This window comes from Cottoperca gobio, chromosome 17 (genome assembly GCF_900634415.1).
Source record: "Cottoperca gobio chromosome 17, fCotGob3.1, whole genome shotgun sequence".
Classification (NCBI taxonomy): domain Eukaryota; kingdom Metazoa; phylum Chordata; class Actinopteri; order Perciformes; family Bovichtidae; genus Cottoperca; species Cottoperca gobio.
The window spans coordinates 12244923-12272744 of record NC_041371.1 but is presented as its reverse complement, the minus strand read 5'-3'; the positions used below and the strand labels follow the sequence as shown (position 1 = coordinate 12272744).

At 41.0% G+C, this 27822-nt stretch overlaps 2 protein-coding genes across 5 annotated transcripts; one reads left to right on the top strand and one right to left on the bottom strand.

The window, feature by feature from the left end:
- Positions 1-270: 270 nt before the first annotated feature.
- Positions 271-16042, bottom strand: rc3h1b (ring finger and CCCH-type domains 1b). Of its 4 annotated transcripts, none has more exons than XM_029454180.1 (20): positions 15860-16042; positions 14157-14573; positions 12670-12790; positions 10629-10868; positions 10310-10485; positions 9787-9987; positions 9475-9607; positions 9130-9248; positions 8560-8672; positions 8215-8460; positions 7657-7871; positions 7118-7527; positions 6845-7003; positions 6452-6607; positions 5987-6203; positions 5569-5662; positions 5305-5401; positions 4784-4996; positions 4271-4374; positions 271-4142 (listed from the first exon to the last, which is right to left on the bottom strand). In XM_029454180.1, exons 2-20 carry the CDS (start codon positions 14385-14387, stop codon positions 3986-3988), a joined length of 3402 nt encoding a protein of 1133 aa, XP_029310040.1. In that variant the 5' UTR covers positions 14388-14573; positions 15860-16042; the 3' UTR covers positions 271-3985. The 4 variants fall into 4 exon arrangements, with proteins under 4 accessions (XP_029310040.1, XP_029310042.1, XP_029310041.1 ...); XM_029454182.1 differs by having other exon boundaries at positions 5569-5659; XM_029454181.1 differs by lacking the exon at positions 15860-16042 and adding an exon at positions 15689-15797.
- Positions 16043-16451: 409 nt separating this feature from the next.
- On the top strand, positions 16452-27740 carry LOC115022341 (uncharacterized). The gene is given in 11 exon segments (XM_029453310.1): positions 16452-16762; positions 17475-18694; positions 20014-20086; positions 21278-21427; positions 22244-23397; positions 24488-24635; positions 24978-25197; positions 25781-25893; positions 26042-26223; positions 26681-26832; positions 26834-27740. Coding segments are annotated over 10 exon segments (3423 nt in total). The 5' UTR covers positions 16452-16762; positions 17475-17508; the 3' UTR covers positions 26879-27740.
- Positions 27741-27822: the final 82 nt, after the last annotated feature.

The window sequence follows — 27822 nt, the reverse complement described above, 5'->3', positions numbered from 1 at the left end:
GGCCTGCTTCTTGCCTTGCTTTTGACGACCTCAAAGTGCTCTGGCCCGCTCTCTCACATTGTGGTTAAAGTTTTGGCTGTGTTGGGTGCTGCAAGTTTTATATTTTTATGAAACAGAAAAGGACCGATAGTCTGGAACCACAAATGTTCCCCTTTTGTTTTTTCTATACTAATCCAGATCTGGGACTACGTTGGAACCCTGACGGCTTAAGTTGCTCTTTAACCTGTTGAACTCTGTTAAAAGCAAACAATAAAAACAATGACAAATACATTCAGAGTTAGCAATATCATTTAATCTTTTCCCCTCAGCTTAGAATCACTGTTGTACATAAGTTACACTTTGTTTTCTCAATTTCACAGGTTCATTTTTTTCTCTCTTCAAACTTCCAGTTTGACCTCCCTCTCGTATCAAACGAAAAAAAAAGCAGATTGTATTATACAAAAATGCAAACCAATTTTCACACAGTGAATTCTCTTACAAAGTCATAAAATGGCGTAATAATGGCTACATCCACATTGGAGGAAGATAATTCTAGACATTCCTTAATGGAGTATAATATACATATAAAAACTTCTTTTTTCTTGCTGAAATCAAACCTGTACCTTAATTTAAGAGATATTTTACAAGGGAGTAATCATATAAAATAGCCATTTGCGAATTTCCCCAGAAAGTCAGGGAATAAAATGTGAGCCTCAAACAGCAGTAACAGAGTTCAGTGGTCAAGGGTGGGAGTGGAGGGGTTAACTGGTTATGTAAATGAGGGGTAGAGGCAGCAGTTCCACTCAGAAACAAAAACACGCAGGAGATTGAAATGAACATCTTTGCTATTTACTAAATAGTAAACCACCCCGTATGTCTTTGTATGTCAGTTCTGCTAAGCTAAAGGCGTTTTAGGCTCATTCAGACCTGCAGGGACCCATCAGGTAGAATCAGCATCGTAATCGTTTTTGGTTGACCTGCACTTAACATATTAATTAACACCATGTGTTGCCAATTCATGGCATCATAACCGCAGAATTAAGCTGGTGGGCCAATTTCTTGTAAATACGTGTCAAAGAAGAACAAAACTGTTGTGTGAATGTCACTCTGAGCTGTTGACTACCCATCAGGTCAGATGATGCATTAAAGACTGTAAGACTTGCAGGTCAGTAAATTCACTCAACTATTGCAGAAACAAAAAACAAGAGAAAGAGAAAAGAACTACAAACCGAGCTAGGTCAACAACATTTCCTTAAAAAGTAATAAAACACATTTTCATCAAATCTTGAGATTTGCAATTTTTTGCATGTTGCTGTTTTATGACATTTTCAAAAAGGGAGGGGGTATCTACTAGAGTCCATCTGTGTGACTCTAAATCATGCCAATTCAGTGTTAATTAGTATTTTTGAGATCACCTCATGCTCCTAAAGCAAACAAAGTAAAGGAGCATTGCAAGAGGATTTAAGGCCAACCTATCATCAGGGACTTCCTGAATATCCTCTTGGGGGCAGGGGTGGGAAAAAACCCCAACACTTTTCTAATACCTCAAAACTATCACCCAGTACAGCACACTTTGAGGGGAAAAAACCTTAGGGTACATTTTCTACAATTCAATCTAGCACACACAAAACGTCTCCATAAATTTTCCAAAGTTACAGAATTTTGTCTTCTTCGGAAGCATAGTCTATAAAGAACATCTTTGTTTGAACACAAAAGATTAAGTGAACACACATCAATGCGCACAGAAGTCCTTCGTCTGGGAAAGGATAAAGTCTGTGTTGGCAACCAGTGGACAGAAAACAAATCAAACAACAAAAATAAACAAAAACATTTTGCTGATTCTAAGTAGAGATCATTTAATATAAATGCTGAGCGAGTAAAATAAGAGGTGGCACATTAATAGTGCTTTAGTATATTAATGTATGTATACATACTCATATGTATAAGTGAGCTGTGTACCTAAACAATAAATGTAGCGAGGAGCAGCCAGAGGCTTGAAGTGTGGTAGGAAAATTTAAAAAAAGAAAAACCCAAACATCCATTATCATGGCGCTGACAAATTGGAAGAGATGCCCATCAAACAACCCAGATGAGAGACACAAAACAATTGTGTCTTTATTTATTTGACTCATCAGTTATCAGGGGATTTGTCAGTTTCTCAGTGCCCCTCGTCTGACCAAAAGGGAGGCTCAACGTTAAACTTAAATGACTTGACCCAGAGCGTCTCCTCTATCCTTCAACCGTTCAAACAAGGACCCACTCGCTCTCAGCGGAGCTGTAAAACTGTAGCCAATCATGCTAATTGTTTACAAAAGGCAAAGAGCTCCATGTCGAGCATCAGCAGTAAACAATTGACATGATGGAGAAAGAGCAATAATAGTGGTAATGGTGGTGATGATGACATTCAGGTGTAAAAAGGAAATTGTGAACAGAATATTGTAATACTCACCAATAAAGATAAATAGCTGCGGTTATCAAAATTGGCTATTTGCGGACAGCTCGCTTTGAAAGTCGGTTACATTTACCCCTCAGTAACCAACACTAACATCCTCAGCTGGGAACATGATTTCAAATGTACCATGTAACTAACACAACACTACAACATTTACCTTTCTAAGAGTACAAACAATAAGTCTGGAATTTGCTTGGAATTCAACCATTTCATGACAGAGAGGACACGCGTTCAGCTAAGCTCTAAAAGGCCTTCACTAGGTAAGCCACACACCCCAAATCGTAACAACGTAAAAGTATGAAAAAATATAACAAAATTTAAACAGAAAAACACAAGGGAAGGCAACTTCATAGAAGTTAGGAGAACAAATGACAAGATAATCCCAATGGGGAGGCCTTTTGTGTGGCCAGACAAGAAGCTCTGAGGAGGGAAATCCTTATTACCCTACGTTATAAAGACACTCATTTACCTGATTCCTGAGGCAGAAAGATGTACGCTCTCTCAGCCTGATCATGTGCATTCGCCCAAAAAAAACTACATTTTTGAGCGTGCTGTGAAAAATGTCACAACATAATCAGGTCGGACTGAATGCAGCCCCACGGAGATCAGGCGAAAGGCATTGCAACCAAACCACATCAGGTCACATCACAACCAGGAGAAGCACATAGTAGATTCCCTTATAGAAAACATGTGTAAAGCTCATTATCAAAAAGACTTGCTGCAATCCTTAAAACAGAATGCTTCAATTAAATATATAATATACTGCTTTCAAGTATGAAACAGACATATGTGTTCATAAAATGCACTAATAAAATCATACTTCTTGTGGCAGGTGAGGAAGTGCATGTGGTGCAAAAGTAATTTCTGTAACACCTTGCATCTCCGATTCAGCTGAATACTGGTGGAAAATGTAACTATGTTTCCCTCCTCAGACAATCTACATCTGGGCAACCACTTCTTTTTTTTACGATTCTGGGGTTGAGTACCAAGTAACACTCTTCTGCCGTTTCCTACAATACCTTCATCGATCGTCAGATTACAGAGAAGTTCCTCAGAGTGCATGTGGATAGTGCCTGTTAATCTGCTCCTCTGTATCTAACCATTCATCTACATGTATGCTGGCATAGCTAAACCAAAAATCATATATGGGGAGGATTGATCAAATACATGACTATGTTTTGTGTTTATTAAGAATGGAATAGGCCTAGCCTTTTTGAATGAAATTACAAAACCACTGTCAACATCACCACCATTTGCTCTTCCTGATATATCCATTGTGAGCCTTGTTAATCTATTATCCCAGTACAAAAAAAAGAAACAAATTAACACACACGAGAAATGTTATCATATGCTCTGGTTTCCAGGCAAGGAAAGTCATTAAAAAAAGCTCATTCACAGAACAAAAAGAAAGAAAATTCATATCACGGCAGATACTGCTCATCTTCTAAATAGAATGGGTGTATGTGTGCCTGTGCATGCTTTTCAATTGAGCATCTTGAGTGTGTGTATGTGTATGTATGTGTGTGTGTGTGTGTGTGTGTGTGTTTGTACTGCCTAAGAGCAGGAATGGACGACGCCATTCTTCTGCATCTCTGAACCAGTGGCACCTGGATCAGAGCACAGGCTCAACGCAGACGTCTTATTGGTCAGTGACAGCATGGACCCGCCCACTGCACTTTCTTGCAGACTGCTAGAGCCGTTTGACACCTCGCTGAATTAAGGAAAAAGGAAAAGAAAACAACAGGTGAGAACAAGGAATACTGGGAGGTGGCCAGGATAATAATGAATGTATATTCAGGAAATATACACATATTTATATTCAAGCATGTATTTACCCACCCAAGAGCCAGGGAGATTTCTTCCAGCTGAGTCTTGTGCTCTGGTTGTCCGTTCTCTGCAGGTTTCATCTTGTACTGCTGAACGTCATGGGCTACTTGGTTTTCCTGGTTTGGAGATGGAAAAAACATGCTTAGTTGCTGGAAAGACACCCAGTTACATATTCTGTTTTTGACTAAATGTTGTGTTTATTTGATCCAACTGAACCCCAATCAGTCAATATCCACAGCCCAAATCACTACAACTATGATATGGCACTTGTCCTGGTGTTAAAAAAGTGCCATAATAAGTTGTATAGTGTAATAACACAGCTTCCACAAGGAGAAGCTGAAACGATTCTTAAAGAAAATTCATGGATATATACTCATGATAGAATACATTGAATGTCAATGTTGTTGAGGACCCAGAGGGATGTACTGAATGATCCCCTCCCCACCATATCCCAACTTCTCTCTGCCTACATTAGTTAGACCGTTTCATCCCTTATTGTTGCTCAACAGCCCCACCCCCCCTCACCAAGGCCATCTCACGGGTCCTCTTGCCGATCTCTCTCTCCACCTGGTGGAGCTCCAGGCTTAGCTGTTCACTGGAGACAGCTGTTGTACTTGCTCCCCCTGCTGGCCACTTTGGCTGCTGCTGAGCTGCTGCTGTCTGGCCCTGACCGGGCTGCACAGGCTGGCCTGCCATTGCACTGGCCTCCCTCTGCAGCAGTAAAGAGTTACTGGCAGCCTGTAATAGTGAGACAGGAAGTGAAGAGGATGTGTGCGCAATTTGGAAATTTCTGCCAATAATCCGAAAGAATGCAGTGTGGAATGGGAGACCCGTTTTGGAAAACTATGTTTTGATAGTGACCAAGCAGGATGACTGCTTTTAATCGTCACCACATCATAGCAGGTATATAAATACACAAAATACCTGGAATTAAATAATTTTTTAGATCTATTTAGATATTTCTAAATCTTGTAGACTTTATCAAATCAATTCCAGTACTTTCCAGACCTTCGTAAGTTGCCTTGTTAGTTAGAGCGCATACACACCTCCATGTTTCGTATCTGGGTCTGTTGGTTGATCTGCTGTGTGACCTGCTGCAGCTCAATCTTCAACTGTTCTCTGTCTGGCGTTGCCATAGGTAGTCTGTGAGCGGAAAATACAGTAAGAATTTAAACAAACTGCTTTATAATTATCTTTATAAGCAACACGTTTTCATACATTCATTTATGATATTTTCCTAAAAGCGTTATTAGTATTATCATTATATGAATATTAAAAAAAGATGACCGGAAAACAAACGCGGGCCTCACCGCTCACTGAAGTGTCCCTGAGAGGAGGAGGCAGTCTGGTGGGAGGGGTATGAAGCTCCACCCCATCCTCCATGGCTTCCATATGAGTATTCTGCTGCAGGTGAGGCGGCAAAACGGTTGTCAGAAATGTTTTCATGCCAAACTCTAACGATCAACCACCACAAACTATGTGAAATGAACATGTTGCAAAAGTTTAAATGTAGGTGTGGTCAGTGTGGATAAAATGAGTAAATAATATCAATAGCTTAAGATTTTTACTAAGCATACAAAAATCTAAATCACATTTGTTTTAGTTCAATTAGATATTTTTTAGTATCTAATATTAGACTCATCATGCACTTTGACGTGAGAAGAGAGGTCAATCTCTTGATATTATTAGGTTTAACATTCATTTGTTCTTTTGCACACGTTTTATTACCTGTCATGGCCATGTGTTTAGAGCTTGGGTTCTGGGGAGTGGAAGGCATAGCCTGCACAGGGACCTGGTAGCCCGTCTTTGAGGTGCGGGAGATGGCACCGAAGCGCGATACAGTGGGCTGGGGGCCAAATGGAATTATTGGGTCATCGTCTTTCACTTCTGCACCCCTCCGAGGGGCCTCCAGCGATTGTTCCCTCAGACTCTTAGCCTCGGCATTCTGTCAGACACAGGGAGAGAGAAGGGTAAGAGAGGAATAGGATATGGAGAGATCCGAAGAGGCTGAGAGGGCAACATGTTCCTTTCTTCACTTGTCAAACTTTTGTTTACCTCATTCACTCATTATTCTTGTTACACTCCAAGTTTTGTGCATCAGCGTTGAACCATTCAAGAAAGAACCACAATGCATAATTTTCCCAACTCAAAATACTAATATGGTTACTAACAGAGTCATTGATCTGAACTCACCATCATGTCCATGGCACCAGGAACCATAACATCTTTGGGTTTGGGATCCTTTGTGACAATGTAGGAGCCAATGGTTTCACAAGACCAGGGAGAGTACTGCACTGCATAGTCGGGCTCTCTGCATTTCACCATGGTTTTGGAGCTCTCCTCGCCATACTAAAGACACACAACAAACAGAAAGTGCCATGACTCTTACATGTACTTACAGTTCTTGAATCGTTATGTTTTATTATGAACATACAATTGAATTAATGTAAAGAAAAATGTTTCTGTATGCTCTCAATTCATTCATTCTGAAAAGAAACAAAATTGGAATCGGCAGGTCAGACTTTTAAAAGATTGCAATAGGCCAAGAAAGTTGCACTTAGCGTTTCATGCTAAAGATGCACTAACCTCTGGAGGGTAGTCGCTGGGGAAGGGATGAGGAAGAGTGGGGGAGGCAGCGAATGGTGGAGGCGAGATGACTTTCCTCTCCTCAAGCTGGGATAACAGCTCCTGGCGACGTCGGTGCAGGTAGTCCAGGCTGGGCTGTGAACTGCTATACGATGGCCCCTAAGACACACACACAGAGAGATATTGCTGTTAAACTGCTAGAATTTAATAAAGTGTTTTGAAACTAGGCTGGCATCACAAAGCTCAAATGAAGAACAATCCAAAACAACTCACCCTGACATAAGCCCTCATGGGTGGAGGCTGGCCACCCGGTGTATAGTAGCCATCTGGAGGGTATCTATCACGACCACTGGGCTCCTGGTGGTAGAGGGAGTTAGCCTGTCCTGCCGATGGCGGGGGCATATCCAGAGGTGCGGGACTCATTCGAACCATGCCATCCCTCTGAGATGGGTACGGCTGTGGGGGAGGTGGTGGGCCACTATAGGTGCCGTGACGACCTCGATCATGGTGTGGAGGGGGCGGGTAAGAGAAAGGTGGACCAGAGTGAGGGGCCTGGTAGGTGCGCTCTGGAGGGCCGTAGCCAGGGTAGGGGTCCTGGTAAGGAGGTCCTGACTCACTAGGGGGAGGAGGGTTACGCATGTAATCCCGAGGGACATACTGTGGAGGCTGTTGGTAGGGGTACCCTGAGAAATAAATAGCAAACAATTATTAAAACCACTTTCCTTAATTTATAAATTAAAAACATTGCAAATTGTTCATCAGTCACACACACAGAAGCCCATAATGCATCATTTAATTTATTTGACCCCTACCTGTGGGGTATTGTGGGGGCTCATACTGAGAAGCAGAAGGTGGTGGGCGTGCGTCATAGCACATCTCAGGGAGCGGTGGTTGGGGGTACACTGGCGAACCTCTGGCTACCACAGGCATGTGCTTCACCCCAGAGAGGTGGTCCACTGGCATCCTTGGGTGGGCCATACCATGAGGTGGCAGCGGCATACCAGGTTTGGGTAGCAGAGGGTCCATGCTACAGGAAAAAATGTCAGATTAAAAAACATAATAGGCTGATGATAGTCAATGTCACCTATGGTTAATACATTAAGTCACTAACAACAATAGGGTGAGGAGTATATTTTATATATACGCAAATTTAATTTCAAGTATTCCAATTTTACCTCATTCATGGGAATGCAACATTTCTCAAGACTTGAAGTTTATAACCAAAATATTTAGAGGTCCAAACTAATTTTCAGGATGCATCCAACCCTGCACTGGTGTCCATCAAAAGACAATTTTGCAGACGTCATGGCATGTGGCTGCCCGTTCTTTGGCTGCCAATTTATTCAATGTACAGAGAATGCTATACTCACCCATCAGGTGGTGATCCTGGGGCATTGGGACTTCCTCCATCCATCTTCATCGGTTTACGCAACAGTTCATAGGGGACTGAGTCGGTGCCACGGGCAATGAGCTGGGGCAAAGAGGGTCCACCGCTACCATTGGTGAGGGGTGAAGGCTTTCGGGTCACTGCTACATCAAGAGGAAGGCCATCATCTGGCATGAGACCTCCTGAGCCAGGGAGGCGAGCTGCCAGACGCTTATTCATCTTCCGATACCTGACAAAAAGTAAAACACAGCACAAAATGCATAATTGATTCATATCGACTGTAATGTCTTAATTAAAAATACTATATGTTGATATTTGTCAGACTCACTTCTCCAGCTCTTCCTGAGAATGAGCAAAGGTGCAGCTGGCTCCTCGAGGACAGCCTCCCTTCTGCTTCATGTCACGGCACATGTATGTCTTGTACTTGCTGTGCTGAGGAGGCTAAAGAGAGACATCAAGTATTGTTGAAATACAGAACTTTTTGTGTCATTATGTTAAAACCCTATTTTAAGGAGGCTGTCTAGCACAACAACAAACAGAACAGAACACTCAATAGAGGAGATATTTCCCTCACAGTTAGGGCTGGGTGATACTGACAATCAATTGTCACATCTTCTAAATCAGAGATGATATGGAAGTCTTACAACTAAGAAGAAAAAAACAAATTGTATATTTTAGTCAGGTGTAAGGTCAACACAAGCCATGTCAGCTTATGTATATTTCTAAACGTGATTAACAGCATTCTTCCAAAAGATTGACTTTAATTGATGGTATCATCTCCTTTGATATTCTAGTGATGATGATGTTTGGCCTATAATGTCCCATGGGTGTAGCCTGGATTAATTAAGCAACATACAAGGGATGGGGCCCAGCTCTTTTTGTGGTCTGATAGACTGACCTGTTGAGGGTCCGCTCCTTTCTTGCTGTGGTTCTGGATGAAGTCCACCAGGCCATGCACCACTGTTTTCACGGCTACCAACCCTTTCTCAAGCTGCTCCCATGTGGGAGGGGGAGCATCTGGGGAAACATATGATAAAAACAGGGTCAGTTAAACTGTATTGCAACAGCTAGGCTCTGGACAAGACATATTCCGACATATTCTGGCATCCCAGCTGCTTGTTTTAACCAAATTTGTTAGAAAAGATATACTTGAATAATACAAAACGTGTGTGTGAGAGAGAGAGAGAGAGGGTTAAGAAGATGCAAAGGTCACTGTTTAGATTCCAACTTGCTCGTTTCTTACCAGGACTCGGATCAATGTTGGCCAATAGTTCCAGGTGGGGCCGCAACCTGTTGAGGTTAGCTGGGTCTCCGGTCCTCTGCAGCGCAATCGTCAGCTCCTGGACACTCTGCGCAAAAGATGCCGGGGTCTGCAGCTGTGCCAGAAGCAGAAAGAAAACCGAGAGTTAATGCTTTGGGAGGTCTATGGCAATCAGGATTTCTTATGTAGGAACATGCTTTCATATCAGGAGCTAAGAAACTGCAACGTGTAGCATAACACATAAATAATATATGCCACAGGAGACAAACAACAATGTTTTTTTCTCTCACACACCTTATCTATGATAGACTGCATGTGTGACTTGTGAGATTGATCTCCATATAACAGAGAAGACCACTGGTCAGGTGCGATGCGCAGCCCACCCTCCATGGCAATCTGAACTATCTGAGAGTCATGCTCACGACGCAGAGCCTCGTAAGTACGGAACTCCTCTTTCAGCTGCATCAGGGAGGAATCTTCGTCACGTTTGGTCACCTAAGTACCCACAGAGGAAGAAAAGAGTGAGATTAAATGTTGTTGTTTTTCCCCCTCTGTTTCTCTTCTTCTGCAGAGAGCTTTCTTTTTTAAATTGTAGGTTTCACAACATCTTGATGACTGGCAAGTAATATATAATCTCTACTGGGGAACTACACCAAACACAGTGTTGTATAAGCAATGACGAGGTATCTGCATGGCAAGGGTCATTCTAATATTAAGGCAATAGGTCCTGTTGTGGTGCAGCACAACATAAAGTACACTATTTGCCACAAAACGTCAAAAATATTTATGACATTTTTTTTCTGGTTCAGTGACGTACCTTGAAGCAGGAGGCCCTGTAGAGGAGCTGCACCACATGGCCTATGCTAGTCTTAGAGGCCTGCGGGAAGCGTGGCTCAAGCCTCTGGACAACAAAGAGAACCAACACCTTCCTGGACAGAGCAGAGCCATCCTCTAGAGCCAGAAGGACCAACTTTAAAGCTTCCTCCTGCATGGCTGGGGGAGGAAAAACACAAACATAAAAACAATGAGTAACAGTGGATTGGCAAAAGCCAACATTTACAGAGGATAAACGGACTGCTTCTTCTCACAAATTAAATGTGCTTTTCTCACTTTGCAGGTGATTGAAAACAACCTACCTGGGCCTAGAAACTGACATCCTCGTGCACGCACAGCGGCCCACAGATTGGAGGAGAGCTGCTGTGGATTCTGGTGCTGCAAGATGAGTTCAGTGACTGTTCGCTCACCCAGAGAGCGGGCAGCTCTCATGGCCCTAACGCGGCCCTCCTCCTCCACCAGCTGGCAGTGGACCAGAGTTACCAGTTTCCTCTGCATGGGTCGACTCAGCATGCTCTGGGCGGTGCTGCTCAGGCCCACACCTGGTGAGAGATTAGACGGGACAACTGGTAAACCAAGGGAATACACACTCTGAGACAATACACACTCAGTTTATTAGGTACACTTAGCAAAAGCAAATGCAGTACAACAGTTGTGTAATAAATCTTACTTTCACAAAAGTTATAATGTTCAGTTTTTGTTGAAACCGTTTTAGAGAGCTGGTAGCAACTCAACGTCAAGAGTTTGTTAATTCTTTATAATTCCTCCCTTGCAATTACATCTCTTGTAAATTTGATTGGCATTTTAGTAACAGGGAACTGCATTGTAAAAACAGTATATTTATAACTCCCTCCTGATCTCATAGATATACTGTTTGCTATCCTGGCTCCAAAATGGTAGAACGACCTCCCCATTGATTGCTCTCCAGGTCAGCAGACAGTCTTCACACCCTCCTGTCGCACACTGAAAACTCACCTGCTTCGACTGCACCTCAGCGAATAAAATAAACAAAAAAATAACGGTTCTTTGTATGTTGCACTTATATTGGTTTGGCTTATTTGAAGCTGTTGTTCTGCACTTAAAGGATTGTACCTATTTGAAGCTAATGTACTTGCAAGATTCTTGCTGTTCGGAGTTGTATCCTCATGATTGTTTGCACTTTTTCTTATGTCGCTTTGGACAAAAGTGTCAGCTAAATGAACTGTAATGTGATGTAATTAAAAAAGAAAGAAAACTCAAGACTGTTGTAGGGTTGTTAGGTCTACCGATATCACCGATGTTGAATTATGTCCAGCGGAGAGGGAGAATCTGCAATCATTCTGAGGCATTCTTTTCTTTTCGGTTTCCTTGTGTTTGAATAAACTGATTAAAAATAATACATTTAGAAAGATTTATGCTATGAAATATCAACCATTCCCCTTCTCTACCAATCTGTACACAATACATTTAGTGCAGTTGTGTGATTCAGCAATTTAACAAACTGGACACTAAAGTAGGCAGTTCATTACGGCTTGGATGTTGTGTTATCTGTTTACTTAAACAACATAGAAAGAGTTTTAATTGCAAGAGTTTCATGAGGCATAGATGATGAATCATTAAAAGGTTATAGTGGCATTGACCACACCACAAATGGAAGACCGTTTTGAACCCCTTTACTTTGAAAATATAATTTCATTTTTAAATAATGTCAGTGATCCAAATGAAAAAAACAATAATAGTATATTTCTTTAAAGCTTCATATATACACAGCAAAACAATTCCTTAAATTGACTCTTTAGTATTATTTATGTTTATTGTCCGAACTGGCTCCAACAAATGATAAAATCACTATTACAGCAATGAACTAGAACTTGAAAGGGATACGTCTCTGTACTATTTTCGTTGTTTAATGACTTTGCATGATTAACAGATAACTCAAGACTCCAATTCAAACAAGCTTATTTAAGCATTAACCACAAAGCTAATCAAATGTTCACGTCTCCTTTTTCCCCACAAATGACAAGAATTATGAAAAGTGTCCATTTAAGGACCTAGTGATGATGTCATATTCACAACTTCTTTGAAATGTTCAGACATCGCCAAATTCATAAGTTGTAACATTTATTTTTGTTTCTGTCATGACACTGACATGCAAAAGAAACCCATGAAGTGAACCAGTTACCTGGCGGCAGTATACTCACATCTTAAACCAGTTGAATGCTAAGAATATGGAGTACTGGACTTCCCATGTTGAAAACAACCTCCAGAGTTTATTTTAAAGGCTGCGAGAGTGTCAACGGATCATAATAAAGGTAGAACAAATTGTAAAGGAAACAAGCATGTGTTTGTGTATGTGTCAAGTACCTCTGGTGTTACTGAGGGGTTTGAGGTAGAGGGCCAGCTCCTCTACACACTGCCTGGCCTCCTCATAATGCTGCGAGTCCTCTGGACTGGTAATCAAGGCAACTGGCTGAGCCTTAGGAACCTGCAGCAGAACACAGAGAGGGAAATGTTTTAATAATTAAGCAATAGCTGAAGCCTTTTAGTACTATATCAATTATGCAATTAATATCAAAATACCTCTTAGCATGTACATGCAGGTATATTTTGGCAGGAAAGTGAAATTAGGAAATGTTATGGTAAAATGTATAATACTTGCAGAGGCATTTTGTTTAAGCTACAAACATCTACAAACTCAGGGCAGCACATACTACCTACTAAAACCAGGAATTTAGAATAAAGGCAATCTTCCATTTCTACGACGGATCGTCAAGTACAATGAAACATGTCATGCAACTGCCCTGTGTCTTAAGTGGACATAGTGAGCGGTGACTGCTAAGAGCATCTTATACTCAATGTATAGTTGTCCCTGGACCTTACTTACACACTGGTCAAAGCAAGGAAATATGCTGACAAGAAAATTCACATTTCACATTTTGAAAATCACTGCATTGTACTGCTCTATTTTCTGCACGCCATAGCTTGTTGAACTGCACTATTCCCAGTTGACAATACTAATAAAAGATTATTTAAGATATAGCCAAGACACTGACGAGAAGTATTTCTCATCACGTTTGTATTGTCATGCTTGGGCTGCGTAGCAAGCACACTTTCCAAGTTTTGCAATGGCCGATTGAAATAATTATCGGGATTAAAAAAAAAAAAACTATTAAATAACAACATTCACTTTAAACCTTTTGCATTTATACTGGCCAAAACAAAAGGCATTTCATATGATGAATGAGGTTATTTTCATCAACGACAATGGTACCAAACTATCATAACAACTGCATTTCTACCGGAGAGCATGTTCATTTGATTGGACATTGTACCCTACTAATCTGTAGGAGCGCAGATATGCAAGACACAGCTAAGAGACAAGACATCACAGTCATGACTAAAATACGTCACACAACATGCTCATCCATTATCCGTTATTGGACAGTGTATACCTGAAAACTTGACCAAGAAAAGCCAAACACCATTAGCTGTGCCTCACCCTGATGGTTAAAAACTATGTCAGAGAAATATAGCGTCACCGATTGTGTCAGGACTACAGAATTGAAGTCATTGCTCAATGGCTGGAGTATGACTCATAAAAGGAATCTACAAGCTATGTGCATCGTGTAGTAGCCCGTGTGTAATGCTATTATACAGTCCATAAACAGTAATTATAGAAAACATCAAACTATCAAGTTAGGAATTGTATCTACTCAACTACTCAAACACACCCCTGCTGTTATCCTTCATCACAAACTCGCAGCAACAAGGGCTCTGCAGTCGGCATAACTGTTGTCCACATAAGATCTTTCTCATAAATTGCCAAACAAGTGCATAAATACTAGTCTTACCTGGCCTCCCACCAGCTGCAACAGGGCTGTGTTGACAGGTAGCTGCTCGATGTCTGTGCTGATGGCTGTCTGGTCAAAGGGACAGGCCTTACGATGCAACTTGTTCAGGCACATCTTGCAGACAGTATGCCCACAGCCCAAGCTGATGGGCCGACGAACAGTCTCCTCAAATGTCTGTGTGCAGATTGGGCACAGCAGGAACTCTGTCCATTGTGGTGCTTGCACTGGCATGATTATATGTTGATGGGACGAGTGTGTGTGTGTAAATGTATGTAAGCTTTAACACAGAGAAAAAAAATCTAATAATAATAATATATATGGAAGATTCCACTGGAATCAAGAATTTATCTTCCGAACTCAATTGTTCTTATATGTCCTCACACATTGTGGATTTTAGATCACATCGCACGATGAATACTGTAAAAGAGAAAGACAAAGAGAATTAAAATTGTGCAAACATCCCCTGATTTGAACAAATTTGCATACAAGTCAAAATGTAGTTTAATACTAATTTATATTTCATATTTCAACAGTGCATTAACAAACATGGTTGTGTTGTGAACGAGTGCATATGTAGTTGAAAATTACATTAAAAGGGCAGTGGGATGATAAAATAGGTTTCTCGTGGGACTGATACTATACTACATTAAAATACAATAATATATCATCGAAAGTCTATTTGATTAACGTTTCTCGCCGGAATGCGGTGTTCAGTTGTAACACAAAACAAATAAAAAAGGAGTTGACACAGCACATATTTGTAAAATACTGAGGAAACTACCGACGGAGAAGGATCAAAACAACTGCTGTGTGGCCTACTTAGAAGAGCTGCTAACCACTATGACTATGGACAAAGGGTCCTGAAGAGGCTAACAGCCAAGTCCCTTCTGCGCTATCTAACTTGTTATGAGGCTAACGTTTGCTAATAGAGTTGGGAAACATTATGCTACAAACAATTTTAATTTTGGTCAACGAGTTTGCCATCGTGGCTTTAATTATTTAAATGTACGGTTATACACCTATTAAAATACGAGGCAATACGTTAGCTAGCTAATTGTATGTATCGTTAGCTTACTGTTAGCAAGCTAAGCTATGGGTGGCTAGTTTGCTAGGTTGGCTCGCAAGCAAACGTCGTCAGATTAAAAAAATATTTAACGTAATACTCTAAAATCTATTATTGGTTGGTCATGGCATATTTATTATTAGGCATGTAGCTGTGGTTATAAATCCATTGCACTACCAAGAACATTAGTTACCATCTCGTGTATTGGTCATAGAAACGATAGCTAGAGAAGAACCAGTGACACTGGAAAGTGTAGCCATTTGACTTGCAACAGCGAGATTATGTAACGCTAGCATCCGAAACTACCCAGCAACCCAACTGCCTTGAAAATGTAATTGATTTAATCAGACACCCTAATTTACTTGAGTTCAGGATGTTTATTCTCATACTAGGGTTGTGTTTCCATCCAATTTTGAAAAGCAGCGAACACAAATACTCGTACTCGAGCACAGAAGGCTAGCGAACAAACCATAACGTTACTCCTCCCTCTGGTAGCGGCTAGCTTGTTAGCAAAGCTACCGTTCGTGTTAGCAACAACTAACCATAGCTATGCGTCATAAATGTGACTAAAACGAAACATGCGGCGTCTAGCGTTAGTTTCCATCAAGACACATATATCGTTAATATTGATACTACTCACTCATTCCAAAAGACTTGGAAGATTTTCATCTTTCTTTAGGAAATTGTTGCGATATTTTCTTGCCATGTCGACTGTGCAGCTTAGCTGCTGCCGAGGTTTGGGGAGGAGGGTGTCAACTCGACAACAGACTCGCTAGCCGGTTACAGCTAGCTGGGCAAGATGTCTATGTGTGTGTGTGTGTGTGTGTGTGTGTGTGTGTGTGTAAGTGAGTGCGTGGGTTTGCTTGCGCGTATGTGCTAATGGCGCCCTCTACTGACATTTGTTTGCATACACAACACAAATTGAGCAGTTTTTGTCAGAGTTTGATCACATCTGGAAATTGTGACAACTGGCAAGTAGAACATTGTCCCAATTAGGCTGACTGTGCACGAGTGCTTAATGTGCGCGTGTGTGTGTGTGTGTGTGTGCGCACACGCGTCTATGAAGACAGAGAGATAGAAAGAGAGGATGAGAGAGAGAGAGAGAGCTGGGATGAACTGAGATAGAGGGAGGGATCAGCTGTATTGACAAATAAGAATCAGCCGACAGTTGTTTTTACGATGCAAAATGAGTCTATATTTTCTAAAACACATCATAGCCTGTATACTTTTATCAGAACCATCGAAATATTTTAGGAATGGGGTATCTCATTTAGTCTGAATCCAATCTGAATGTAGTGTTATTTTGCCTCTTCTTCATTGGTTTATTACTGAGTGCAGGGAGTCGGTGAATGTGCTCTATAGTTACGCAACAGAGAGCTTCACTCTGCAACGGGTTTGCGAGGCAAGGACGAAATTAAAGCAGGCATTTTTTGTATTCCATTTTTGTCTAATCCCACTGATTTCTGAAGGGATTACTGGACCAATCATGATTGAGAGGCCGCTGGCTCGCCTGACACTGCCTGGACCGGGAGCAGTTTAGACAGTGAGTGAAAGCATAACACTCGGATCTGGAGAAACATTGAGAGATGTTATTTGTTTTCTCTTTTTATCCGGAGATGAAAGTTGCCCTGTCTTCTCGTTTATGTTGGCGATCGACCTGAGGATGCGCGCTGCAATATCCTCACGTTTGGTGCAGGTTTTTTTTTAGAAAGGATGATAGCCTAATTTACAATTGTGCAGTTGCACCAGATTTTATAACAACTTTCTTATGATGGTCAACGCTGGAAATTTGTTTTAAAGGACACCATCTTGACTAAATATCCAGGTACACTATTCAATGTGTGTTAGCCTATTTATGTAACTAAATCTGGTTTAAGTGAATGTGTTGTGAAGTTTACTTTGTTCATAATTTGTTATGGTATTTGTAATTTTTTCACTGTTTTTATTAATAGGTGACTGATTTACAGATACCTTTTTTCATTGTATATTGTTGATTTTGCTTGCCAACAAACACTCATACATTTGTTATTCGTGCAGTGGCTCAGTTGCAGGCAGCAGTTGCTTATTCTCATTCTAAAGGATTATCCTGTGCACTGCAAAGTAATCAGTGGATAAGTCAATGTGACTGAATCTACTTTACATTTCTCCTCACCACGCAGATCAGATAGAAAGTTGTCGGTAACAGAGATGTAGAACAGATGTAAGAGACATGGTTTTGTCCGCATGCATTAAAAAAGTTTTTTTTTAAACTATAGGATCTGTCTGGACTTTTCTGTGCATGACCGGCCAATGGAGGAAGAGAAGGTGGTTGACAATATCCAATCAAAACCCAGTTCCCCTTTACCTACTGGGATTCCCATTAATTGGGGACTCATCACCGGCCCTGTCCCTGAACCGGTGTTCCTATCACCCTCTTTGAGCACCCAACTACCTCCGCCTCAGAGTTCTGCTGTGCACGCACTACAGACCAAAGTGAAGACACTCACACAGAGAAGAACAAAAGGGAGAGATCGAGAGAAAGAAAGAGAACGGTTGGACACAGAGGTCTTAGTGAGCAGTCCAGCTGGGCAGATTTCATCCAAAGTCCTTCTCAGACAGAGGCCCAAAGGAAAGGCTCAGATATTTCTGCCTGCCCCTTCCTGGAGATCTGGCGCAGCAAAGAACTTGAGCAGCAGTGATGAAGAGGAGGAGGTAGAGGTGCAAGTCAGTTTCCAGATCCACAGCCCTCCAGCTGAATCACGAGGAGAACAGGTGTTCCAGGAGGGAGAGAAAACTGAAGACGAGAGGTCAGAGAGAAATGAGGACCAGGTCAGTTTTCTGACAGGCCTTTATGGGCTCGGGGAGGGCACCAGTCTGGAGAGTCTTCTGTCTGATCATTCAAGCAGCAGTAAAGATGAGCCATCCCATCCTCCTCCTCTACCGGGGCTCTCCTCCCTTCTTGCCAACACCTCTGCTTCTACAACATCTTCCATTCCATCCTTCACATCTTCCACGTCAACCAGACACTGGGCACCACCCAGGGGCTTCTGGAAAGTGGCACGCCCTGAAACATTGCTTCTAAATGGTGTTGGCTCTAACAACACACCCTCAACTTTACCTTTGAAGAACCATAATCAGACAGAAGCAGTGGCAGAGCCTCAAAGGAAGTCCAAACCAAATGCAGGAAGTGTAGTGGATGCCAGTGAAGCATCCTCAGAATTCAAACACTCAGACAGCATTGAGTGCTACCTGGACAGGTGTGAGCAGAAGGAGTTAGATGCTGGTTACTTAGCCAAAGGATTGTGCAGTTCAGACAGCTGGGAGAGCACGTCTTCACAAAGTGGGGTGCTCTCTGCTGATGAGACATTGAAGGTGAAGCAGAGAGCTTATATAAAGTTAAGGGAGAGACAACAAAACTACAGGGAGGGGAGAGAGCAAAGCGAAGGGGAAAACGCCGACTATTACGGTGACAGAACATGCAGAATGGATTGTAAAGGTAGGTCTCTTGATGAAAATGGCCTGTATTAAATGTCAACTGTAAAAACTTTGTAAATAATAAATAAGGCTTGAAAGAAAGCTTGACTCGTGGGGCTGAGTCATAGATTGTCTGGAGGTGGTTTTATTTTCAGCTTTTTGATGAAAGCATTGCATTACAAAGTGTTGTAAAGCCTCTGACTGACTTTAAACTGTCTGACTCCATAACAATCTATTACATGCTGTTGTGTGAGTTGAAAAAAACAAAGCAAAAACAGGCATGTTGAGATACTTTAGACAAGAGTCCACACTGGTGGAACGAAGGCTTCGGTTTATTCTTTTTAAACAAGTGGCTCAGTCATCTTTTTTTTTTTACTTCTTTGTGCAGTCTAGTGAATGTTGTTAGCTGCTGAGGTGGTCTGTCGCTATTACGAGTGGAGATTCAGATCAGTCGCTCAGAAATAACATTACCCCCCCCAAAAAAAATGATAAAGCTTTTTATAATATTAACATTTGTCTGCTTTAGAATACTTTCCAGCTTTCACAAACCATTCAAAGTGCCTTCCACAAGCGTTTGACTCTCTACTGATGATGTTGTACAGAAATGCAGTATGTAACCTGGCTGATTCCCAGTGTTGAACAGATGTCAGATGTGCAGATGTGCATGAGCGTGTTGCTATTATTAGCAGTCAGAGCGGTGGGGGAAGTGTCCTTGCTTCTGTATCTCTGTTTGTGCGCTAATGGATGTCTTTGTAGTCCTGTAAATCAACAGATTATGTATAGTTTAGTCATACTATGTATTTCTGTCTGTATATGTGTTCTGTGTGTGCGTCTGAGGGTGTCAATACCAATACAGTCAGTGCAATGCATGATGATCAGTTGTTTTTCCCCTTGTGTCTCTGGGAAATCTAGTTTTATCTGTCTCTCAGTTGTTGCATAACCTGTATTTTTTTGACTGGCATTAAGGATCTGTCACGGATAACCTATGTGACTGTCACTGAATCTAATGGTATGAAGGTTTATGAAAATCCTCATGATCATACAAGGATCCAATTGGTTTAATACCCACATGCCCCTGTAGGTCAAATTATGGCTGATGGCTCTTTTGACAGTAGTGTTTCCCTCAAGCAGGCACTACATGAAACACTAAATAAGAACTGAACCTAACATTAGAATAATACACTTTGTTATAATATGAACCATACACCATGTTAGCTAAATGTCAGGAAATCATTTTTTAGTGGCATAAAACCTTTTTGATACTTTTAAAGCTTTTACGTCCACATTGTATTCATATCAGATCTGCTGTGATATGTACTTTTCCTCTCTGTTTTCTGCCAGTCGAAGGTGCCCATGGGGTTTTGGACAGCTCAGACTCAGCCATTTTTGCACAGGAACTTGAACCCTATTTGAGGTGAGCAATGCAAAGCTTCTTGGCACTCTTGGTGACATAAAAATCCTATGGACTATTTATATTCTTTCCAGGATTGAAGCAGCTAGAGAGTCAAACAAATATATCATAAATCAAACAAATAGAATATATTCATAAAGCAATATGAATATTAAATACCGTGTATTGACAAAGCTTATACTTTACCCAAATAAGATTATAAAAGGAAGCTCTTATTTGCAATAGATTTGCAAACCTTGATACTTATAAAAGAAAACAATTTATTATTATTATTATTATTATTATTATTATTATTATTATTATTATTATTATTATTATTATTATTATTATTATTATTATTATTATAACTATGAAGTCATTGAATATAAGAAACCAGACAAAAAAAAAATCAGGACATTAAAGAAATCTCACTTTAAGTAAGTGAAACAGAATAAATAAATAAATACATAAGTAAATTGAACACATTTGTGCAACTGAGCAATAAAAACAAAACATTATTATTATTACTTGAATTGTTCATCCAACCCACCCTTTTACTTTATCTTCCAGCCATTATTATTATTATAGATTATAGATCATTCTGGTCATTATCATTATAAACTGCTGAATAAAAAAGCTGCACATGGGACAAAACAGGCTGCTAATTACAATGTCTTTGTCAGTGTTGGGATAAAAAGTTGACATGACAAACTGTAGTCTATTGAAACTGAATGTGTTCTCCTCTTGACACCCAGGAGAGAATGAATCACACTCACAGTCCATTACAAGGATAATCCACACATGGCTGGTGTATCATGCTATCTTTATCACTGGGCAAGGGGATAAAGACAAGTAGAGACGATGAAGCACAATGCAGAGCAGCTTAGCTGCTGGGCATAAGGATAAATGGAAGGATGACGTTTCTCTCTGCTGCTCACCGCCAGTGCCACGCCCCAGACCATCTATCTGATATTACATAAAACGGCTTAGGAAGACGCAGCTTGATTCACTCTACGTTAAATCAATCTGCGGGGAATATGATGTCGCTGGATATGTCACCACACACAATAAGCTTTGCACATTTAAACACTTCATCAAATATTACATTTCACTCAAACAGATGGTGATATAACCTCGCTTCATCACATTCAACTCCATCATTCCCTTACTGTTTTCATCACGTAATAATTTATTTTGTTTTCTCTTGATCGTCAGGTCACTCGTAATCAGTGATGAACTTCCTCTGAGCCCGAGACATGAGCAAGCCAAGCTTCTTCTGGAACGAGCGAGACTCAAGGCTCGCTCCAATCACATTAAAGGCGATCGCCCCTGCAGACGCTCCCATTCTGATCAGAGATCCACCATGTAAGTTGGCTACATCTCCTTACGTGGGCCATGACCTCTTTGGCATCTTCACAAGTGAGATGCCAGAGACTGTGAATGTCCCACTTGTGTTTGTGTAGTTTTGCATGCATGAGTATGAATCAGTGGTGTGATAACAAGTTGCATTTGCTGACAAGTTAATACCTTTTCTGCAAATTAGGTTGTTGCTTCCACTGTTTCTGTCTTTTAGTTTCCTCAATCTGTTTATTTCTCAGTTCCCCATCCTGATGTCTCTCTTATCTCCCTCTCTGCTCTGTGTCTCCTTCTCTTGCATTTGGCCTGTTTCGGCAAAGCTAATATTGCATAACTGAAAATAAGTTGGAGCTTTTGAACCCTTACTGTGCTTTGCAATTACAAATACAGAGCTGACCATGTTGAGAAAATGTTTGTTGTCCTTCTGTTCATGTAGTAGCATATATAGGTCACGCAGTTTTGTTTGCTGAAACCCCTTTATATCAGCAGGAAGCATTCACTTCCTCTAGAAATAGGAGGATTTGCATTGAAAACTACATTCAAGATGGCACAGCAAACCTACCTGTAGCCACTATATGTACTGTATTCCTCATTGCAAGTTCTCATGTCATTTGTTTATTTAATCACCAAACATCTCTTATTTTGAAGAGGTATTCCATCTACCTGCTCTGTTGCTGAGAGATGGCTGACATTCAGTTTCACTTAGATGTTCATTTTTGCTTCACTTTCACGAGGTACTAGCTTACAAATGAGTTCAAAACAAGTATAACTCTCTCACAAACAAAGTATGTCATTTCATATTCCCTTCTGTGTCATTTCTTGCAGAAAGAAGCAACAAATTGAGTCTCCCAGTCCAACGCCAGTGCCGAAAGCTGTTCAAACCAAAGAAGATCATGCAGCTCAAACTGTATCTGGTACCCTCCTCATCCCCAACCAAAGAGACATTTCCCCTGGTGACCAAAGTGGTCGATCCAGACGCTATGGTTGTTCACCCACACGGGTGCGCTTCGAAGACGAATCAGAGAAAGAAGCGGAGTCTCGGTACTTGGATAGAGTGAGACAGCGTAACAGGCCTGGGATGCCCAAGTCCAAGAGTAAAGAAAGTAATACAGATTCTAGCAGTAGTGGATCAGAGAGGAGCAGAAGCCACCGAAGTGTCTCCATGCCTCCTTCACAGAAGAAAGAAGTTGTGGGTGTCAGTGGTGAACCCACAACAGTGATTAAAGAGATAATAGTGTTGGTGAAGAAGTGTGAGGCATGTGGTTCCGTGGTTAGGGAGCCTCAGCCGGTCTCATCACCTTCAGATCCAAAGAACACTGAGCCACAGCAGCCTGAGAACCCACGGGAAAAAGCAATTCCTCGCTGGGTGCCTCATAACAAGCCAGAGGCAAGTACTCGTCCGAAAGCTCCTCTAACTGTCACTTTCGCTGGAGCTTTCGTGCTGGGGGAAAATAAAGAGAGCAGCACAGGGTGGAAATCATCAGGGTTTGGGAAACTTAGGAGAAGGAGCAGGAAAGGAGAAAGTCGACTGGAGTCCGGCAATGGCCCTTACGGTCCGTCTTGGGCTCAGCGGCGTAACTCAAATCCCAGGAACAGGGTCAATTTAAGCAGAGCGGTTTCCTTCGCCCCAGATAGCCCCGTTGCTGTGGAGCCACATTTGCTGGAGGCCTCTGGATTAAGGGAATCACCTCCCCCAACGCTGCCTATAAAGTCAGCCCTGAAGTCAAGTTCAAGAAATCGCTCTGCTGCTGGTCAGTCCACGGTTCAGTTCCAGATTTCCTCAAATCAGGGAGGTGAGGGAGGGTCCCAGCATTCTGCCCTCCTGGACTCCCAAGAGGCGAGAGGGCAGGGTGCAGTGGCTTTAACCCAAGGGACTCCTGCAACAAGCAACCCAGTGCCCTGTATCAGACCCTCCACCCTGAGGTACTCCGCAGCCATACCTGCTGTTGAACTCTGGGATGCCACCCCAGATGGAGCAGGTGAGTGTTCATTGGGGATGAGCAGAGCCATGGATAGATTTCAGTTCTGGTGGAAGGTTGTGTAGGGATTTCAGTACCTTTAGGTTCTGCCATTTACACGTCATAGAATAATGTTGTTCTTTTTTATGGGAGGATTTACTATTCTGGAAATAAGAAGTACTCTCTTCCTCGGGAGCAATACCTTTTATTACTTAATTAAGTATTATCAGCAAAATATCCTTAAATATAAAAAATAAGAGTAATCGTTAGGTAGAGTTTTATTATACATATTATGTTACTGGATTATTATTCCCAATGAATTGGGTTCATAAAAGTAATATTATATATTAAATATATATTAAATATTATATATGTATAAAGTAATATTTCATGTTACATTATGATCATCAACTGCATTGCATTCGTCCTCTGTGGAAAAGGTAGAGCTTTACTTTATACAAAAGTTATTTTTCTGGAATTCACTTAATGTCATTTAAAACTTTTAGAGTAGAAAAGAACAGAACAAAAATACAATACATTGCACAAGTAGTAAACAAAGTACTGAGATCTTTTACAAACATAAAAATTGCAGCACCACAGTGTTGAAATACTCTGTTACAAGTAAAAGTCCTGCATTCAAAATGTTACTTAAGTAAAGGTTCATAAGTATTAGCATCAAAATATACTTAAAGTAGAACGAGTAAAAGTACTCATTCTGCACAACGGTTTGTTTCAGAATGACATATTGTATTATAATGATTGAAGCACTAATGTGTTCATCACTTTAATGTTGCAGCTGGTAAAGGTGGAGCTCATTTCTTCACATGATAAATTATTTGTTGACTATAATTTGTATTAACAATCTGAATCTTCAAAGTAACTAAAGTTATCAAATAAATGTAGTGGAGTTAAAAGTACAATTCCTGCTTCTGAACTGTAGTAAAGTATAAAGTATAAGCAAATGGACATACTCAAGTAAAGCCTCAAAAATGTACATTATTTAAGAAAATATAATTAGTTACTGTCAACCACTGACAATGCAATAGAATAGAAAATAATATTTGAGAATGATTCTTTGACATCCACTCAGTACATCCTTTTCTACCAGCAGGTATGAGTGACGCTGGTCCTGGTCCAGAGTGTCGTCCCGCTCTGCGCGGCCTCGCTATGTCTCGGGCTGAAGACCTCAGAGCGGAGCTGTTGAGAGCAGAACATCTGAAAGCTGAGGCCATATGGGAGGAAAACTGTGACGGGTCCAGGTAAGCCAAGATAACAACGCTCTTGTCGTAGCTTAGACAATAAATCCTTTGCCCCCACCATGCTGTTCTCAAAACAGCTTGAGCATGCCAGACTGGTAGCAGTTAGGAGATTAAAACCCTGACCTACAGTCCACAGGATGTTGTTATTAAAAATATTCTGTCAACATCAAGACAATCCTGCCCTCTTCTGGTAATGTAGACCCATACTTGTAGCACAATGTAAGCAAAATAATCAAAACTCTCTATCCCTGGCTTGATTAGTTTGGGATGTCACTGTGTCGATATACATTTTGTATCTATATTACGGTCTGATAAAAAGAAATTCTAACTTTACTTTTACAGGAAGACGGATGGACGGCCAAAGCTCTTCCTGCGTCGCTTCTTTTCCTCCATTGGTCTGAACAGTGTTGGTAGACTAGTGAAAGGAGGCCGCTCCAGCAGCATGGAACAGCTCAGCATAGCTCCTGCTCCCCGAGTCAGCTCTGCTTCCTCAAGTCCAACACGCAGACCACAGCCTTCTATGCGCATGCAGAGGACGCCCTCACTGCAAACCCTGCACACAGTGAGCAAAAGGAGCAAACATTTTTCATGCCATGTTATGTTATATTCAGGACTGCTGTGTTGCCATCGTCTTTTGTTTTAGTTCACGTATCAAGTAGATGTGATTTTTTTTTTACCTCAAAAAGGAAATCCACAGAGAGAAAACAAACTTCCAGTTCTGCTTTGAAATACCTCTTACTGCTTATTGCCACAGTGGACCGAAAAATGCTTTGAAGTATTACCTTTCCGTCCTGACACTGGCAGCACAGATAATGCATTCCAGGTTGTCTGTGTTTCCTTTCACTTTCTGTGGCAGCCATCCTTGTTGTCCTCTTGGCAGCTGTAAGATTGCATTAAACAGATGTAAACAACTCTCTGTTCCAGCCTATCACAGCCTGTATTTGAATAATGTGTGTGTGTGTGTGTGTGTGTGTGTGTGTGTGTGTGTGTGTGTGTGTGTGTGTGTGTGTGTGTGTGTGCGTGCTGTCAAACACACACATTGAGGGGTGATAGAGCCAAAAATGTACAGTTTCAAAAGCTGATGTGGTAAAATGTTGCCAATATGAAAAACGCAATTTGTTACAGTGCCATTAATTTGCCACTAGGTGCTGCCACTGGCCCAACTGCGGAAAGCCTCCTCCGTGCAGAGTTTAGAGAGAAGAACAGAACGTTCAACAATACTGGGAGAGGTGCAGATACCGTACGGCCTGGCGTCCAGGTGAGTGTCAAAGAAAAACATAGCAGAGAGAAAGACAGAGAAGAAGAAAAAAACCCCCACATGTGGTCTTAAACCACATTCTACATTGTTTTACTTCATTCGTTTTCTAATGACTAGAGCTGAATATCTGCTGTTACTGCCCTGATAGCCCTCAGCTCGAGTTTCACAGGGCCCTGAGTGCTGAAGATGTACTTGCCTCCAGAATTGCACGCCCAGTGGGCCGGGTAACCCAGGCTTTCCCTGATGGGACCCTCCTCCTGGAGCTTGTCAGACCCCCAAACGGTCCCTTTGGTTTCGTCATCTCGAGGGGCAAAGGTCGACCCGACACAGGTCACTTTTTTTATCCACATTTTCTTTGTGCTGTCTTAAATGTAGAGCTTGGTTTTTGCAGTTATTTCATTTGACTGGTTACTTTATTTCTTTCAGGCTATTCTTAAATGATATGTTGTGCATCTGGAAAACAGAATAGAATAAAGAGAATAAAAGACAAAGAGAATAGAATTGCAATGTCATTGTTCAGATATAAGTTGGCCTTTGGCTTTACTCTTAAAATATACAATTGGTAATCAGATACAAATGCTTTTACTCGTGGTGAAGCTGTTTTATGTTTACAATTTTGTATATATGTTTTGTGTGGTTCACTAAACACAAAGGCATCTTCGAGCTCCTTTTTTTCCTCTATTAAAATTCTACTTCCTCCTCCGTTCTCACCCTATCCAACCATTCATTCACCTTTAATTAATCTGTCTTCCTTCTCCCTCTTCCCCTCTTATTGTTTCTTTCCCAGGTGTGTATGTAGAGAAAGTGGGTGATGGTGGCGGCGGCGAAGGCCCTTACATAGGTCTCCTCGGCATTGGTGATGAAATTCTGCAGGTGAATGGAGAGGCAGTGGCTGGACTCAGTCTGGACCATGTGACGCGACTCATGACCCGGGAAAGCAACTGCTTCTCTTCGGATCATGCCGGCCCGACGCATCCAGCGCTGACTGGGAAGATAGGCATGGCACAGAGCCATTTCTCCTGCAGCCATGGATTGTAGTTCACCATTGCAAACACTACTGATGGACTGTAGCCTGCTGATGGAGTGTATTTCAGTGCAGTTGTACATGTGAAAGGGCTACATGAGATTACAGGGTTAGAGGTTCATTTCCTATTAGTGCAATCTATTGTTCAACAATATGACACTGCAAGGGACTTGGGTTACAATGACAAATCATAAAAATAACCAAATAACAAATCTAAAACCAAATAATACACTAGCTATAAATGAGATTTCAGAGTATATATTGTAATACTAATTAAAAAGTTTGGACTATAAATACTGATTCAAATCCAGCACTACTTCTGCATATATGTTTATTTTTTATTGTCAGACTTTGTTAAATGTCTTTTCATTTACAAAGTACCTGTATTTTAACCCCATTTTAAAACTATTTACAAATATACAAATATATTTATAAAACATTTAATTTGACTGAAGTATTTGTGACTAATAACTTTAACACCTCCACTTTTGTCTTGTTCAAAGTGTGAATCATTTTGGCACCCTAAATGCTTAGTGAGTAGAAAATATTAAACACGTTTAAATGTTTCCCATTACTTAATATATTATTAATTTATTGATTTTTTTTCAGATGATTGACTTGTGGAAGGATGTGCCACAAATGTATTATTGGCCCATGACACCTTCAAACTAAAGAGCTATTATTAATAAAAGAATAGAAAACATATGAATCATATTTCCCTGGGGCTCTGAATGAGTCCTTCATTTTACTTGTGCTGTGCCACTAATTAATTCAAGGAATTTATACTTTTGTGCTTTTAAATAAAAAAAATGATTTTGCCAAACGTTTGTAACACATTCATTAATTATGCACACAACTACACAAAGCTTATTATATGACATGTTGCTATAGTCATTCAGTTAGAT

Coding starts and splice junctions, on each gene's coding strand:
- rc3h1b (XM_029454180.1), bottom strand. CDS start 14,387: ATGCCAGTGCAAGCACCACAATGGACAGAGTTCCTGCTGTGCCCAATC. Junction 9,988..10,309: donor ACAGGGCCTCCTGCTTCAAG/GTACGTCACTGA, acceptor GTGGGTACTTAG/GTGACCAAACGTGACGAAGA. Junction 7,004..7,117: donor CCATGAGGGCTTATGTCAGG/GTGAGTTGTTTT, acceptor TGTGTGTCTTAG/GGGCCATCGTATAGCAGTTC.